The 16,623-nt window shown below is 37.4% G+C and overlaps 1 protein-coding gene across 1 annotated transcript in view; it reads right to left on the bottom strand.

Moving 5' to 3' along the window:
* The window catches only part of LOC306882584 (uncharacterized protein), a gene marked incomplete at its 5' end in the record, with an annotated part of 64,156 nt that overhangs the window by 38,993 nt on the left and 8,540 nt on the right, over nt 1-16,623 (bottom strand). The window contains 8 exons of the mRNA XM_079437302.1: nt 2,113-2,275; nt 7,811-7,926; nt 8,080-8,157; nt 8,343-8,457; nt 9,019-9,137; nt 9,539-9,622; nt 10,485-10,676; nt 11,202-11,348. Of these exons, the coding sequence (XP_079293428.1) occupies nt 2,113-2,275; nt 7,811-7,926; nt 8,080-8,157; nt 8,343-8,457; nt 9,019-9,137; nt 9,539-9,622; nt 10,485-10,676; nt 11,202-11,348 (1,014 nt within the window). The remainder of the gene's footprint in view (nt 1-2,112; nt 2,276-7,810; nt 7,927-8,079; nt 8,158-8,342; nt 8,458-9,018; nt 9,138-9,538; nt 9,623-10,484; nt 10,677-11,201; nt 11,349-16,623) is intronic.

The following is a 16,623-nucleotide window of genomic DNA, read 5'->3' as shown; positions in this document are numbered from 1 at the left end:
TTTTAGCATCATTACTCCAGTCTTCAGTGTCCTTCAGAAATCATTCTAATATATTGATTTGCTGCTCAAGAAATATTTTTTATTATTGATTTATTATTAAGATGATGTTGAAAACATTTGTGCCACTTCATATTTTTGTGGAAACTGATACTTTTTTCAGAATGATACTTTCATATTAATTAGATATCAGACCTAAAATAATATTAATAATATTTTTTATTTATTTAGCATTTAAAATATTTTATTTAAATTATATTAACTAATACATTTTATTTATTTAAACTAACAATATTATAATTTATATGTATAATATATTATACTGACAAATATTATAAAAAATAATATAATCAATAATAATTAATATTTAATATGAATAATCTAAATTAGTCGTGCTGCTTCATATTTTTTGGAAACTGTGAAACGGTTTGTTTTTCATGATGATTTGATGAATGGAAAGGTCAAAAGAACAGCATTTATTTGAAATGGAAATCTTTTGTAACATTATAAATGTCTTTACTGTCACTTTTGATCACTTTAATGTGTCCTTGCTGAAAAAAGTATTAATTTCCTTAAAAAAATTAAAAAACACTGAGAAAGGAAGGACTGGCATAATACCATCCATAAATACATCCAAGATAATTATAATACACACAATGAAGCTCTTCTTCAGCGCTAATGGCCTGTAACATAACAAATGGTTTATGCTGCTATTTCTTTAATCCAATGAGCGTTTTCCTCCATTTTCTGCCGGTACGTCCAAAAGAAGTTATTACAGCCATAATGTCAGAGGATATGAAAACGTCTAGATTTGGGAGTCTTGAGAGAATGCTGTTTTTCCTGGCGGCCTGTTTTTGCCCTCGCAGCACAATCGAAGCGCGTCATACCGAATGGAAATGTCTAGATCTGTCCTGCCAGTGTCAATAACACCTCAGAAGGCTTTCCTGAATGCGGTGTCTCACAGACAACGAGGCTTTGGTAGATAGAAAGGATGACAGAAACTGACTCATCTACATCCCATCCAAACCAACAGACAGAGAAAGAGCAACCTCACATTTTTCCCTTCTAACTAACTAGTGACTCAGTCAAATTAAAGCAGCAAACTGCACCATCATCCACGGAGAGCAGTGACTGTATTTGACTTGTGTGGCCTAAAGAGCGTAAGGTCTGTTATTATGGCAAGTGCTGATCTTTTCAGCATTAAGCGTTCACATGACTTACTCTACTGTTATTGTTAACTTAAAATAATACTATTAAAAATTGTTTGTGTTAATTGAAGAAATGCTGAAATAAAATGCAAATATTTGAGAAACTCTGAAAAACTGAACATATAAAAAATATTATAATAAATACTTACAGTAAACAATATGAAAATAACACTGCTAAAATACTTCTGTTACCAACACAATGCTAATACCACTAATAAGGAATAAATAATGAAAAACATTATTATATATAAAAAATATAAAGTAATAAAATATATTATTATAAATAAATTATTTAAAGTACATTAAATATATAAAAAACCTCAAATCAACAAAACCTAAAATAAAATTTAAATGTGAATATATAATATAAAATATGAAATTAAAAACTGAAAATAGAAAAACAAAATCTAGTTCAAAATATTAATAAATACTAAAACAGTGTATAATTAATACTAAAATACCACTGCTAAAAACACCTCTCAAAACAAGCAGCAACAATGGCTTCAGCTTCCACATGAAAAGTGCAATTTGACTATTTATTAACTTGCACAGAATATTTAAGTGTGTATAAAATGTGGCTCAGAAACCATTATTGCCACTATTATAAGAAATTTCATCCCCCACTTTTTTTTTTTTTGGCTTGAACACTGTGTAAAGAAAACAACTGCCGTAAAACAACAAAGCAGACACCTTTTTTACATCCTAGTTAAATCAATACATTTGCATAACATCAGCTTGATGAATCAATTCACAGAATTTAATACTTTGGGAAACATGCGAAATGGTGTCATTTAAACATTTCCGTTCAGCATTAAAACCAAAAAGAAGGGCGAAAAGAAAAACATGTGGTATGAGAGAGAGAACGAGAATATACTTGTAGAATTATAATAGAATGAAAGCTGCATACCGTAAACCCCTTCAGACGATTTTGTTCCTCTTTAACCTCTTTTCCCATAATCCTGTGTGGGTCTGTTCCCACGCTGCCGGGCGGCTCTTGGCTTGGGGTTTCAGGGTCACTGCCGTCCCTGGTTAACGAGGGGGTGGAGGGGAGCGGAGCTGCCTTTTCGTTCCTACAAACACAAACACTCAGCCATCAAATCAACCTGCCAGCAGGACCCCAGACCAAGCCAAGAACACAGAAGCTTCAACACTGCCTCTAATTATGTTGACGCTGGATTCGCTTTTGTTGTCACTCTACGGAAATTTAATACAGTGACTGTGAGCGACCGATGATAGCGGATTACACATCTGGTATTTGCAACTTCCAAAATTAAGCAATGTTTTCCAAACAAAGCCACTAAACACATTACATCATGTCTTAAAATAAATATGCACATGGAAATAAGCAGATTCCTCAGCTTTAAAGCTGGAAATGCTCAAACTTTGGAGAATAACACACACGCATACATACATCTATACACAAATTGTATGATATTATATTATATCATATACACACACTAGTTTTAATTCATTTACATTTCCTTAAGAAATTATGTAACTTGTAAAGAAATGATAATAAAGCATAAAGAAATGATGTGAAGAAATTAAAACACCTCTAAGGAATAAAGAGAATCATTATTTTATATTAAAATATAATAATAATAATATATATTTATAAAAAAAAAAATAATAATACAATTTTATATTATACACACACTAGTTTACACTTAATAAAATATATAATTATAAATAAAGTTATATTACATTTTACTTATATATTATTATTATTGTATATAAATAAATAAAAACAAATTTTTATTAATATACTTTTATATTATAACTATATATTATATTAACAATTATAATTTACATATATATTAAATAAATTTAAATGTCTATTCATAAATATAAAATTACTTGAATTAAATTTCAATTCTATTCTATTTTATTCTATGCACACTAGTTTAAGTCTACATTGCCTTAAGAAAATGTAAATGGTGTTTGGCTTCGCAAAGTTTGCCACCATGATGCTAATGCTACTAATAAGCAATGAAGAATAAGGAAAAGCATTTATTATGCATTAAAAACATTTATGAAAAATAAAAATAAATAAATATGTAATGCACCTAACATGCAATCTAAATCAAATCCAGGCTCAGGCTTACGTTTTTACATTCTGGAACACATGCAATGAGACTTGTGTCTTCCAAGTGATGCAGGAGAAGTTCATCTCTTTTCTAAAAGTAACAGTAACAATTGATCTGACAATGATTAATAGTGCAGACTAAGAGCGAGTGGATGGTAACAAAGACACCATACAGTATCCGGCCTGACTTTATCCCGTTCATAAATGCAGTCATACACAATCCATAAATGCACAGGTGTTAAAGAAAAGCAGAACCAGCGTTAGACAGATGAACTTTAACCGCTCCAAATTCAAGACATACACAACATACAACACAGAATTACATCCGGGACTGTCAAAAATAACTTTAAAAAATCCACATGTGTGACCCTGGACCACAAAACCAGTCTTAAGTGTCAATTTTTCGAAATTGAGGTTTATACATAATCTGAAAGCTGAATAAATAAGCTTTTCATTGATGTATGGTTTGTTAGGATAGGGATACAACTCTTTGAAAATCTGGAATCTGAGGGTGCAAAAAAATAGAGAAAATCTCCTTTAAAGTTGTTCAAATTAAGTTCTTAGCAATGCATATTACTAATCAAAAATGAGGTTTGGATATATTTACGGTAAGAAATGTACAAAATATCTTCACGGAGCATGATCTTTACTTAATATCCTAATGATTTTTGGCATAAAAGAAAAATGAATAATTTTGACCCATACAATGTATTTTTGACTATTGCTACAAATATACCCCATCGACTTAAGACTGGTTTTGTGCTGCAGGGTCACATATTAACAGAATCTATTTTTATATTAAGACTATTTCCCCCAGAAACGTCCCATTTGGCTGTGAACTTTTACTGCATTCACAGAACAGAACGAGCTGCTTGTGTATTATTTTACCATTAGTAACTTTTGCCATGAATTCATCTTGATTAAACATCTGCTTTGCCCAAATAAATTCTTACACATTTAATATAAGGAATAAATTCCTCTAATTACAGGCATAAACATACTTCACCCTCAACCGAAGGCATAAGGAAGAGATGGCAAGCTTTCTGCAGTAAGCACACTATATATAATGACTAACTGAGCTCAGGAACAGGAATCGCAGACTTTTAAATCTCGAAAGGTGATGAAATCAATATGGACGTCTTAGAGATGATGGTGCAATAAAGTACAAAATAAGCTCACACTAGGATTTGGTTCCCACATTGCAACATATAAACAAACAAACGAGAGTTTAAGCACTGTTTCCAACAAAATGTCATCTCAAATGGCTTGTTTTGGCGTTTAGTGTTTCAATATGTCATGCTGATCAAAATATGTAATATTTTAATAATATCTGAATATTTATAGATGTATTTCATAATTTATATAATACAATAATTACAATTTCTTACTATAAAATAATACATATATAGTATAATAATTATATTTATATTACATTAAAACATTTTTCTGATTTTAAATTATTCATATAAATATAATAATATTATTAATAATTATTTGAATAATGATATGTACATTTATTTAATAATTATTTAAATAATACTTAAATTGTTATAAAAATAATACATTTATTACTAAAACAGTTTTATAAAATGATAAATTTCACATTTCAGCCTTTAAACCCTTTTTTAAGAAAAGGGATGAGTCAAAAGCATCAATTTAATTTAAGCAAACGGGTTTCTTAAAAATGCTAATTCATTCTCTGCCAGCAGGTGGCACTTTTGGAGTGGCAGAAATATAGCTGTTTCCCCAGTAACGGCTGTAAACAAAGCAGTGATGTGTTCTATAAACCAGTGTTGCCTGGTCTGTTGTTTTCCTACTTTTAAACCGTTGCCGAGGGTTGTTTATTAACTACGTGGGTTAAAGCAATTGCCCAGGAAGGCGATTTTGATGAAGGGGGAACCGTAGAAAAACACGATTGGGCTTGTTTTAGGCCAGTTTTGCTAAACATTTGGGCTGGGTTGGTTCTGCAGACCTGGCAACCCTGTCATAAACGCTATTTATCAGGCATTTATCAGGAATTAAAAATGCCATCCAAACCTTTCTGAAAACAGTCAGTTCCCTTCAGAGATACGTTTATATAAAACACTCGCACCACATTTTGACTTTGAAACATGCAGCTCGAATTTAGTCAATGAAATCATAGCCTTCTGAAGTATAATCATCAGATTAAGCCGAATCGCGATTCTTGTCTTTCTGTCCTCAAATTCAAGACCTCTTGAAATTCTAATTAAGACTTTTCTTGTACCATTTAAGACTTGTTATGGCCTTACATTTTATACAACTAAATTTATGACGTTTTTAAGGACCCTGTATGACTAACTGGGCGCAGGAACAGGAATCGTAGACTTTTAAACCTCAAACGACGATGAAAACAATATGGACGCCTGATGATGGTGCAATAAAATGGTCAAATTGCAAACAAACAAACAAGAGAGTTTAAGTATCGTTTCCAGCTAAATTTCATATCAAACAGTTTGTTTTGGTGTTTAGCTTTTCAAAACATCAGGAGGAAAAATTCAGATTGGTAATTGGTGGCATTGTGAAAATAAGCACACATCTTTTATATGCATCTAATTATCATTTGGAAGCAGTTTCCTGGCCGTGTCCCATGCGGTTGGTGGTGGGGATTACAAATGCAACAAAAGCAGGATTGTGGAAAGCGCCCTTGGCTCTGTGGAAAGCCTATTAAGGAGGGAAATGGCTCTTGTCCCTGAGAGGTAGGGCTATCCAGAACTAAGGATTTTCATAGTTGAATCAGAATTGTTGAATCTTGCTGATAGTCGACTGATCATCGAATCATATGTTTGGGGGCGGGGGGAAAAATACATTACCAAGAGTCAAGTAGTCAGACATTCAACAGTCATAAATACTGACGTTAACACACAGGGAAAATGTGTAATGGATGCCTCGCGGATACAAACGGGATAAATAATGCTTTATGGTTTGATTAAAATCATCGGCCGCGTATCATGTTGTTTTATTTCTGATCAGAGCTGATGAAACTGGAGATTTGCACTAAATAAAACCAAATATCCGCACAACATGAAATCAACAGATGCAAGGAGTATTCGATGAAGCCCGTGTGCATGTTTACTCTAACTGTATAGAGATTTTCACAGAGGAAACTAACAAATATCCTGCTAATTTGTCCGATTTTGAAGCATAGCCTACTGCCACATAAAACTCCATGCGACCGCCTAAATATGAGCTGCTGTGAAAACTGCTCAAACACAGCTAGTTTTATCCAGGCCCGGTTCCAGAATTAAACACGGAGGGTGCTCTAGCCTCAATTTACATACATTTCCGTTGCTCTTTCGAGTGTGAATCCCGCATAAATGCAGATGTCATTCCCGAAACCTTGCAGCATGTATGTGGTCAAAAAATAAAAGTTCAATACCAATTCTGAATGGATCATAGGCTAGAAAGCACACAAAGAGCACTCCATTTAAAATCACTAAAAAGCTATCCCTCGTCTTCATCACAATCTCATTAAGTTTTGTTATAATGAGAGGATTCGCATGCTTGCACTGAACAAAAATAAACCTTTTGATTCTCTCCAGAGCGCAAACACAGGTATGCATTGCATAGATTGCCAGATCAGTTTCTCCAAAATCTCGAGTTTTTACGATCCCGAGCATCCGTGGGATCGGAGCCTATGTTCACAGCATCCAAAATTAGAACCGGCAGAAATGTTTTGAAATCACTTGTACACAACCTGTTCAGGAACAAAATCCAGTCTTTCACGCTGCCTGGGTCAATTTGAGTCTTAATTAAGATTTAAATCTTTGCTCCTCTGTCGGTCACGGATTATGGAAAGTGAAACTTAAATCTAGGGGGTGGTTGGATTTATTCACGCATGTAAAATATTTATTAAAAGCTTAACTTTTTCAGATTCTTATTGGCAGCATTATCATATTAGGCTGTATATTAACTTATTGAGAGAAAACTGGTAGTTATATGAAATCAGACATTTAAGCACCCCCATTTATTAGGGCTGGCACGGTACACAGATGTCATGGCTCGATACGATTTCGGTACAACGGGGAAAAAACAACAAATCTACTATGCTCGGTTTCTTTTCATTTATTTTGAACAGAGAGTAGTACAGTAGTAATACTAAATATTATATTACATTATATATATAATCTGCAGTACATACAGTATATACATACAAAGAATAAATTCTTGAAATGTATTTGATTTAGTTAGCAGCGTTGCATTACTGCGGGCGCCCCCTTCTGGATTGAGGGTGAATTGCCTGTATTCATTGTAAGGCCTCATGCACCGAACTGAGATGCCCATATCGTGACGGTTCAGTACGAATACATGTACCGTGCCACCCCTACCATCTAGCCAACATGGCATGATCATAACACCTTTATGAATATTTGACTGTGAGATTGGGAGTCGAATCAGGCCCCTCCTATCGAAGCATCGAATCTTCCACTATTCGGGGTCACCCCTACTGAGAGGACAACGTAGGGCTTGCGTAGTTTCTAACTCTGCTAGTCTGAGTTACCTGAGCGTCTTCTGGAGAACGGCCCAGCAGTCTTTCACCTCGCTCTGCTTCTGTGCGACGCGGGCCGCCAGCGCCGGGTGCAGGTTAGAGAGCTGGGAAACGCTCACATCCAGCATCTGAAACCACGACAGGAAAACAAACGCAGGCGTCAGGCTGGTGTTTGACATGGAGCTGGACCGTGAACTAACGCGTTTAGGGTCAGCGTGTTCACAGCACGGCTCGAGGCTCCTCGTGTGACTATAATGGGATGTGAATTTTGGATTGCGCACCATGATTTCACTGGCAATGTCCCGAATTTCCCCATCTCTGGCCTTTTCCACTCCATTGCTAGCAATGAGGCTTTTTCTCTGGATGAGAAGTTAAAAAAGGAGAGCAAACTGTAAATAATATCCTTAGATTACATCAGCATGTCAACATACAGACACATTTGGGTTCTATTCGTATCAAAGGACAAGTCACAGAGAAAGGGCACAGATATGGGGTTTCCTGTGGGGTTTGAACAGAAATAGCTTCAACGAAGAAGAATGATTACCATGTTGTTGATGGAACAGAGAATGTTATCGGCCTGCTGGTAGAAAGACGAGACTTCGAGGGCGAGCTGAAGATTCTCATGATATTCTTTCAAGTGCGACTGGGCCTTCAGCCACCTAGGTAATTGACAAATATTACATTTTATTTTAATTAATAAATAAAAAAAATATATAATCATGCAATTATGAAATTATAGTTATTTACATAATTATTATTTCTTATGTATTCATATAATTATAATTACTCATATACTGATGATGATAAAAATAGGTATTATTAGCTTTGAATTTTATTAGAATATTTATGCATTTATATATATATATATATATATATATTTTTTTTTTTTTTTTTTTTTTTTTTTTTGGTTTTAGGATAACTTTGATTAAAGGTTTTGATCCACTTCAAATGTTGACTAGTGTATCTTACAATCATTATCAAAATCTAATAATTTATATGCATATGTATCTGCGTATACATTATATTTTATAGTAATAACTGATAATTGTGTATATATGTATATTATTATAAAATATAATATATACATATTTGTGTGTATAATATTTTCCATTTTATAGTAATTATATATAAATAAATAAAAAATAAAAAAGACTCTAAAGGGCCATCATCATTTTTTGTGTATTATTATTATTATTATTAGTAGTAGTATTTGCACTAACATTTTGTTGATGTGTTTCCTGCGGGTTGAGATGGTCTTTCCTTCCGTCTTCCCCTGTTTTTCCAGTCTGAGGGCCATATGACTGATCTCTTCATGAAGATTATGATACAGCTGCTCATCCTGAAAGAAAGTCAGACACACAAGATTTCCTGAGCTCTAATCATCTTACATTTAACCAAAACACATTTTAACCAGGTGTTTGGACCGCCTTTTTGGCTAATATCTCCAACCCTAGTAGTACAACTAGCTGTTTCAATTGTCTTCAGGGATGCTAGACAATCAGTGACATCTGTGAGTAAGTACAATGAATGACGGCCTATATGTGCGTAAGCGGAAGATCTCAGCCTCTCAGACTGCATTTTAAATCAGAAGCACTTGCTCACATACAGGTAAACAATGGTACTAAATTGGACGATAAAACAGATTCCCTCAAAAAAATCTAATTGTTTTCCAGTAGTGATAATTGAGGCCTGCTGAGAATTTAGCAGCAATTTCTGTGTCTGTCGTCTAGAATCACCCACCTGTTTCAAATCCAGTATCTTCCTGGTAAGCTGCATCTTGTCAGTGTTTTCCCCAAGGATACTGGCCAGCGATTGTTCCTGCTCCTGCTGACACACATAAAAGCTTTACAGCCCTGAATTGTTGTAGCCCAGCGATTGTTTTCTTTGAATGCAGCTACTGTTGTTCTAAATGAGCCTGGCTACCATGGTGAGACGTAAAACAGTAACACCTCGGCTTCTTGGATGCAGATGCAAAGCAGGCCGAAGATTAATGAGCAAAGGAAAACAGAAACAAAGAATAATATGACCAAAATCCCACAAGAAAACAAATATTTCAATATATTTTAATATTTACATGGGTTGCAATGTTGCAAACCACACATTTTATAAATAAAGTATGTTTCAAAACATACAAAAATAAATGTCATAATTCATTGTAATGTAATTTATTTAGCATATTTTATAAAATATTTATAATGCACATGTATATAATATATTACATATATGTTATATACACATATATAAGGGGGTTTTAATGTGTTGTGTGTGTGTGTATGTAAAGAAAGGAGTTAAAAGTAAAGCACCTGGATGCATTAAAGAATGTAGAATAAGACTTTTATGGAAAATGTGTTTGTGTCATGAAAATGTCACATTGCAAAAAAAAAAAAAAGAATAATAATATTAATATTAATAATAATAAAACAAATTGTAATGGGCCTAAAACTAGGCTTAATTTTCTTGAATTTTTCTTTAAAATATAAATTCTTGTTTGTTTAAGTCTTTTCACTGTTGATAGAAAAGTGACCATGACAGGTTTTGTGAGGTTCATCCTAACACAAAATCACTAACATATCTCCATATAACCCACTAAGATCCATTAACTTTATCAATTTAGGATAAAATCCAAAAACAACTCCATCAACAGGCTCTGTTAATTAGTATAACTAGGTTTAGTGGTGTGTTTAACCTTCTCTTTGATCCACGCCTCCAGACGGTCCACCTTCTTATTAAACTCCTGGAGAGTCATAGCCCCACCCATTGCTTTGATCTGATTGGCTGCCGTCTGTTTGAGCGTGTTCCATTGGTCGCGGATCTGAGCCAGCCGTTTCTTCACCAGGTCAGACGTCGGGTTAAGCTTGCACGTTAATTGCTCTCCCATCTGCACAAACATTCAGCAGCGTTACATGAGCAACAAAAGACCTACGGCCTGCTAAAAAAACAGCTTAATCATATCAGCGCGCCTGAAATCCACCCAAGTCCTAGTTCTCCATGTCTCAGGCTAACAGGAGATCCGGTTTTGCAACCCACTGGGGATGTGTGTCAGGAGAGGTTAATTATTTGCAATGTACTATTTCAACATGAAGGGAAAAGGACAAATTTAGCATCTGTGCTGGGAAAAAAAAAAACATGGGGTGACTCGATATTTTGTGTGATTTTGGACGTCTCACAAAAAGCTTTCTGAGGCTCTGCAGGTCTTGTCAAAGCTGAGCTGTTAAAATTGTGTTTTGACAAGTCGACATTAAAAAGAAATTATGATTGTTACCATAACAATTTGTAAATGTTTTGCCATTTATTTGCAAAAGGGAGAACTTCTTTTGTTGATTTTGGCCGAGGGATCTGTTGAAACCTGACGATGATTCATCAATCTTTTACTCTCCTAATGAAGAAGACGGTTTGTCCTAACCTGGTTGAGTTGTATGACGGTGTTCTCAAAGTCCTTCAAATCTCTCTGGAGGGTTTGACAAAGTTCCTCCCAGTCGGTCAGAGGACATCTATGGACGTTACTGGTGTCCCTCAGGTCTCGCAGCTTCGCTCTGATCCACGTCTCTGCCTGCGGGACACCAACATAAAATGCTTACTTCAAAGTCAAGATCCTTACCTTCCTACTAATTGAAGTGGAACCTTGTAAGCGGCTGATTTAGAACATACAAGTGACAGGAAAGACATTCATAACGTTACAAAAGAGTTCTATTTCAATGCTATTCTTTTGAACATTCTATTCCACAAAAGAATCCTGCTCACTTCAAAAAATGATTTTCTTAAATACTGTTGTCTCGTTTTCCATTACAAACATCTAGTTCAAGTTCAAGTTCAAGTTGAGCTTTATTGTCATTCCGCTACATGTGGGGACATGCAGTGGAACGAAATGTCGTGTCTCGCAGGACCACGGTGCTACATAAATACAGACATACAACAATGAAGTAAGAAAAAAACACTATAAACCTATACACTACTAACAGATTTAACTATAAGTATACTATATATAAGTATTTACCCTATACAAACTAAAAGAATAAAGGATAAAAAATACAACTATACGAATGCTTCACATAAATATTATCCTATACAAACTAAAAAATAGAAGACGAAAAAAACAAACTGTACATGTGCAAAGAGAGACATTTGAGTCAGCAGCTGGTTGGGGAACAGTGCAGGATGATTTGTAGTGCAAGAGCATGTAAACATAACATACATATATTGCTGAGTTTTTTGTGAGATTGTGCACACGCAGCAGTGTGTGTAAGTGTCCATAGTGCACCTAGTGTAGAGTGTGAGTGTCCATAGTGCACATAGTGTAAAGTGTAAGTGTCCATAGTGCACATAGTGTAAAGTGTGAGTGTCCATAGTGTAAAGTGTCCATAGTGCACATAGAGGAGAGTGTCCATAGTGTAAAGAAAAATAAGAATAAAATAAATAAAAAAATATATAAAAGTTCCATACAGTTTTTCTTTGGTGTGGTAAGGTTTGGGGTGGGGGGTGGTCCATGTTCAGGAGGTAGGGGTTTGCATGAGGTTTCAGAGGGGGGCGGGGTGGTTTGAGTTCAGGGCTCTCACAGCCTGGGGGAAAAAGCTGTTGAGCAGTCTGGCGGAGCGGGCTCTGATGCTCCGGTACCGTCTTCCTGATGGTAGGAGCTGGAAGAGACTGTGGGAGGGATGGGTGGAGTCCTTCACGATGCTGTTGGTTTTGCTGGAGCATCGTGTAAGGAAGATGTCCAGGATGGAGGGGAGAGGGGCACCGATGATCTTTGCAGCTGTGTTCACTGTCCGCTGGAGGGTCTTGCGGTCAGCAGCACTGCAGTTCCCGTACCAGACAGTGATGCAGCTGGTCAGCACACTCTCAATGGTGCCTCTGTAGAATGTGGTGAGGATAGGTGGAGGGAGACTTGCTCTTTTCAGCCGGCGGAGAAAGTGTAGGCGCTGTTGTGCCTTTTTGGAGAGTGACATGGTGTTGGTGGTCCAGGTGAGATCCTCTGTGATGTGCACCCCCAGGAATTTAGTGCTGCTGACTCTCTCCACAGTCGAGCTGTCGATGGTCAGTGGGGGGTGGTCAACGGAGTTTCTCCTGAAGTCCATCACAACCTCCTTTGTCTTCTCCACATTGAGGGACAGGTTGTTTGTGCCACACCATTCAGCCAGCTGTGCCACTTCCTCTCTGTAGTGCGTTTCATCGTTGTTGCTGATGAGACCTACCACTGTTGTGTCATCAGCAAACTTGATGATGTGGTTGGAGCTGAACTTGGCAGTGCAGTCGTGGGTCAGCAGTGTGAAGAGCAGCGGGCTGAGCACACAGCCTTGTGGGGCACCTGTGCTCAGTGTTGTAGTGCTCGAGGTGTTGTTGCCGACACGGACTGACTGAGGTCTTCCAGTTAGAAAGTCCAGGATCCAGTTACAGAGGGAATTGTTAAGGCCCAGCAGGTTTAGCTTATTTATGAGCTGTTGTGGGATTATTGTGTTGAATGCCGAGCTGAAGTCAATGAACAGCATTCTAACATAGGAGTCTTTATTTTCTAGGTGGGTAAGAGCCAGGTGGAGGGTGGAGGAAATTGCATCGTCCGTAGAGCGGTTTGGACGGTATGCAAACTGGAGCGGGTCAAGTGTGTTGGGGAGGCTGGTTTTGATGTTATGCATGACTAGCCTCTCAAAGCACTTCATCATGATTGGAGTCAGTGCTATGGGACGGTAGTCATTGAGACAGGACACAGGTGATTTCTTTGGTACCGGTTAGGGATGTAACGATTACCGGTTTGACGATAAATCATGATAAAATTCCCCGCGGTTAGTATTACCGTTTCATATTTTAATTATCATTAAAACCGTATTCGATTACCGTGATTTAAACAACTCGCGATAAATAAATACTGTCCAGCATAAAGCAGAGTTTTCAGTAACAGTCTCACGTGCGCACAGCAGCACAGTAGTTTCGTTCTGAGTGAAAATAGGGCGGAAAAGCTGGGAGGTTTTAAAAGAGTGCTAAGGGAATTATACAAATTAATATATCAATGAATTAATCATATGAATGTACCTCTGAAGGATCTGACTGTCTTCAGAAACAATTCGATGGCATTTTGTTTTCATCTTAGCTCCATTTAATACCTAAAGGAAGTGTTCGCGGAGTTCACGGGAATCAGCTGTAATTCAGCTTTTCCGTATAAAGCGCCACCTGCTGCCAGAGAGTGGATTTACAGACACTTATTTACATTCAGGCTGTGTGCAGTTTCTGTCTGGCCAAAAAATTTACCAAATTTGCATGACCTGCTGTAAATTTTAACCGGTTGATGAAAAACAAACTTATGTACATTTAAACAATTCAGATATGCTATATAGGATTATTTATGGAGCCGATAAAATACATATAATCATTTATTAATTATCATTTTAATTTAACCCTTTTCTTTAAAGGCTGAAATGTGTGGTCTACCTTTTATGTTAAACTTTTTCAAAGCTTTATTTGAACATTTACATTATTTATTTGAACATGCTATTAAACTGTTGTCAGTCAAATTGTCATTTAAAATCCAGACCTCATTGGTAATGTTATTGTTTTAGTGATTATGCAAACAAAAAGTCATTTTATTTGCTGTTTGTTGATTTTTAAGTATGAAACTTGGTGAAGTGATTTATGTTTCGGTACTTTTTGAACATCTCCAGCACATTTTAACAATACCGTGATAATACTGATAACCGTGATAATTTTGGTCACTATAATCGTGATTAGAAATTTTCATACCGTTACATCCCTAGTACCGGTATGATTGTTGTGGATTTGAAACACGTGGGGACGACTGCCTGACTCAGCGAGGTGTTGAAGATATCTGTTAGGACATCTGTCAGCTGTGCAGCACAGTCTCTCAGAACACGGCCAGGTATGTTGTCAGGACCCGCAGCCTTGCGTGGGTTAATCCTAGATAGGGTCTTCCTTACGTCGGCTGGGGACAGACAGAGCGCCCGGTCGTTGGGAGGTGTGGGCAGTTTTTGTGCAGGTGTGTCATTCTGCATTTCAAACCGTGAATAAAAGTGGTTGAGTGCATCGGGGAGGGATGTGTCCTCATCACAGGCCTGTGGCGGGGGCTTGTAGTCAGTGATGGTCTGAATGGCTTGCCACAGGCTCCGTGTGTCTCTGCTGTCTGTGAAGTGGTTGTTGATTTTTTGGGCATATGACCGTTTTGCTTTTTTGATGCCACAGGACAGATTGGCTCTTGCTGTTTTGAGGGCTGCTTTATCTCCTGATCTGAATGCTTCATCTCTGGTCTTTAGCAGCCCACGAACCTCTGCTGTCATCCATGGCTTCTGGTTTGCACGTGTGGTGATGGTTTTGGTGACTGTCACATCATCAGTGCACTTTTTGATGTAAGCGGTCACAGTTTCAGTGTACTCATTCAGGTCTGTGTGGTTGTTGTAGGTGGCTGCCTCTTTAAACATATTCCAGTCTGTGTCCTGGAAGCAGTCCTGCAGTGCTGAGGTGGCATTGTCTGGCCATACTGTGATCTGCTTTTCAACCGGTTTGGTGAGTTTGAGAAGTGGTCTATATGCTGGGATTAGCATAACAGTGATGTGGTCTGAGTACCCGAGGTGGGGGCGGGGTTCAGCCTTGTAAGAGTCCTTAACTGTTGTGTAAACAAAGTCCAGTGTGTTGTTTCCCCTTGTTGCAAAGTTCACATGTTGGTAGAACTTTGGCAAAACTGTCTTTAAGTTTGCGTGGTTGAAGTCACCGGCTATGATGAAAAAGCCGTCGGGGTTATTTGTTTGTTGTTCACTGATGGCGCTATACAGTTCACGAAGCGCGTCCTTAGCGTTTGCACACGGGGGGATGTAAACCGCAACGATAACAATGGCCGTGAACTCCCGCGGCAGATAGAACGGTCGACACTTCACAACCATAAACTCCACCAGCGATGAACAGTGTTTTGATAATACCGCAGCATTGTTACACCAGTCTTTGTTGATATAAACACATAAGCCACCTCCGCGTGTCTTACCAGACAGTGATGAATCTCTGTCCGCTCGGAAGTTGGAAAGCCCGTGCAGTTGAATGGCGGAGTCCGGGATGTTGTCGTTTAGCCATGTTTCGGTGAAAACAAACACGCAACAGTCCCTTGCCTCATGCTGTGTAGATCGACTGAGTTGAATTAAGTCCAGTTTGTTTTCCAGAGAGCGGACGTTTGAGAGCATGAGTGTTGGAAGAGCTGGTCTTGAGGGGTTAGCTCTTAGCCTAGCTCGTATACCTCCGCGCTTACCGCGTTTCCGTCCTCTCTCACACCGCTTGCGACGCTGCCTTGTGCGGGTAGCGTCAGTAGGCGAGGCCGCGGTCTCGAGGTCCGGCTCCAGCAGTAAACAGAGGCCTCGTAGCTTCTCAGTAGCCGCCGGCGAGAGTTGGTGTACGTAAGCGTTGCTGATATCCAAAAGACTTTGGCGATCATAGATGAATTCTGGGGTGATTTCCTTAAGAGTTAGCGGTAAACTGACACTATTTGGAGACGAACAGACGACATTAAACGACATAAAAGCACCGTCTTTGGGACCCGGAGCAGCCGCAGCGATCGATCGCGCCGCCATCTTCCTTCCTTCCTTCCTTCCTTCCTTGGTCTATGAATCTAAACATTCATAGACCAAGATAAATGTACTAGAGAAGCCAATTAACTTCAATATTAAGTCTTGTTTTCTGAAAATGTATCAAGTTAATGTTTAAAACAAGAACCTCACTTAATTTTGGTACATTCTTCAGAAAACAAGATCAAGAAAAAGTTATTCATTATCAAGCAAATGTATATTGATTTAGAAGTTATAAATATTTCTAAAGGAAAACAAGATGAAAAATACCAAGTTAAA

The sequence above is a fragment of the Barbus barbus genome (assembly GCF_936440315.1).
Source record: "Barbus barbus genome assembly, chromosome: 16".
Classification (NCBI taxonomy): Eukaryota; Metazoa; Chordata; class Actinopteri; order Cypriniformes; family Cyprinidae; genus Barbus; species Barbus barbus.
This window is presented reverse-complemented; position numbering and strand designations above follow the sequence as displayed.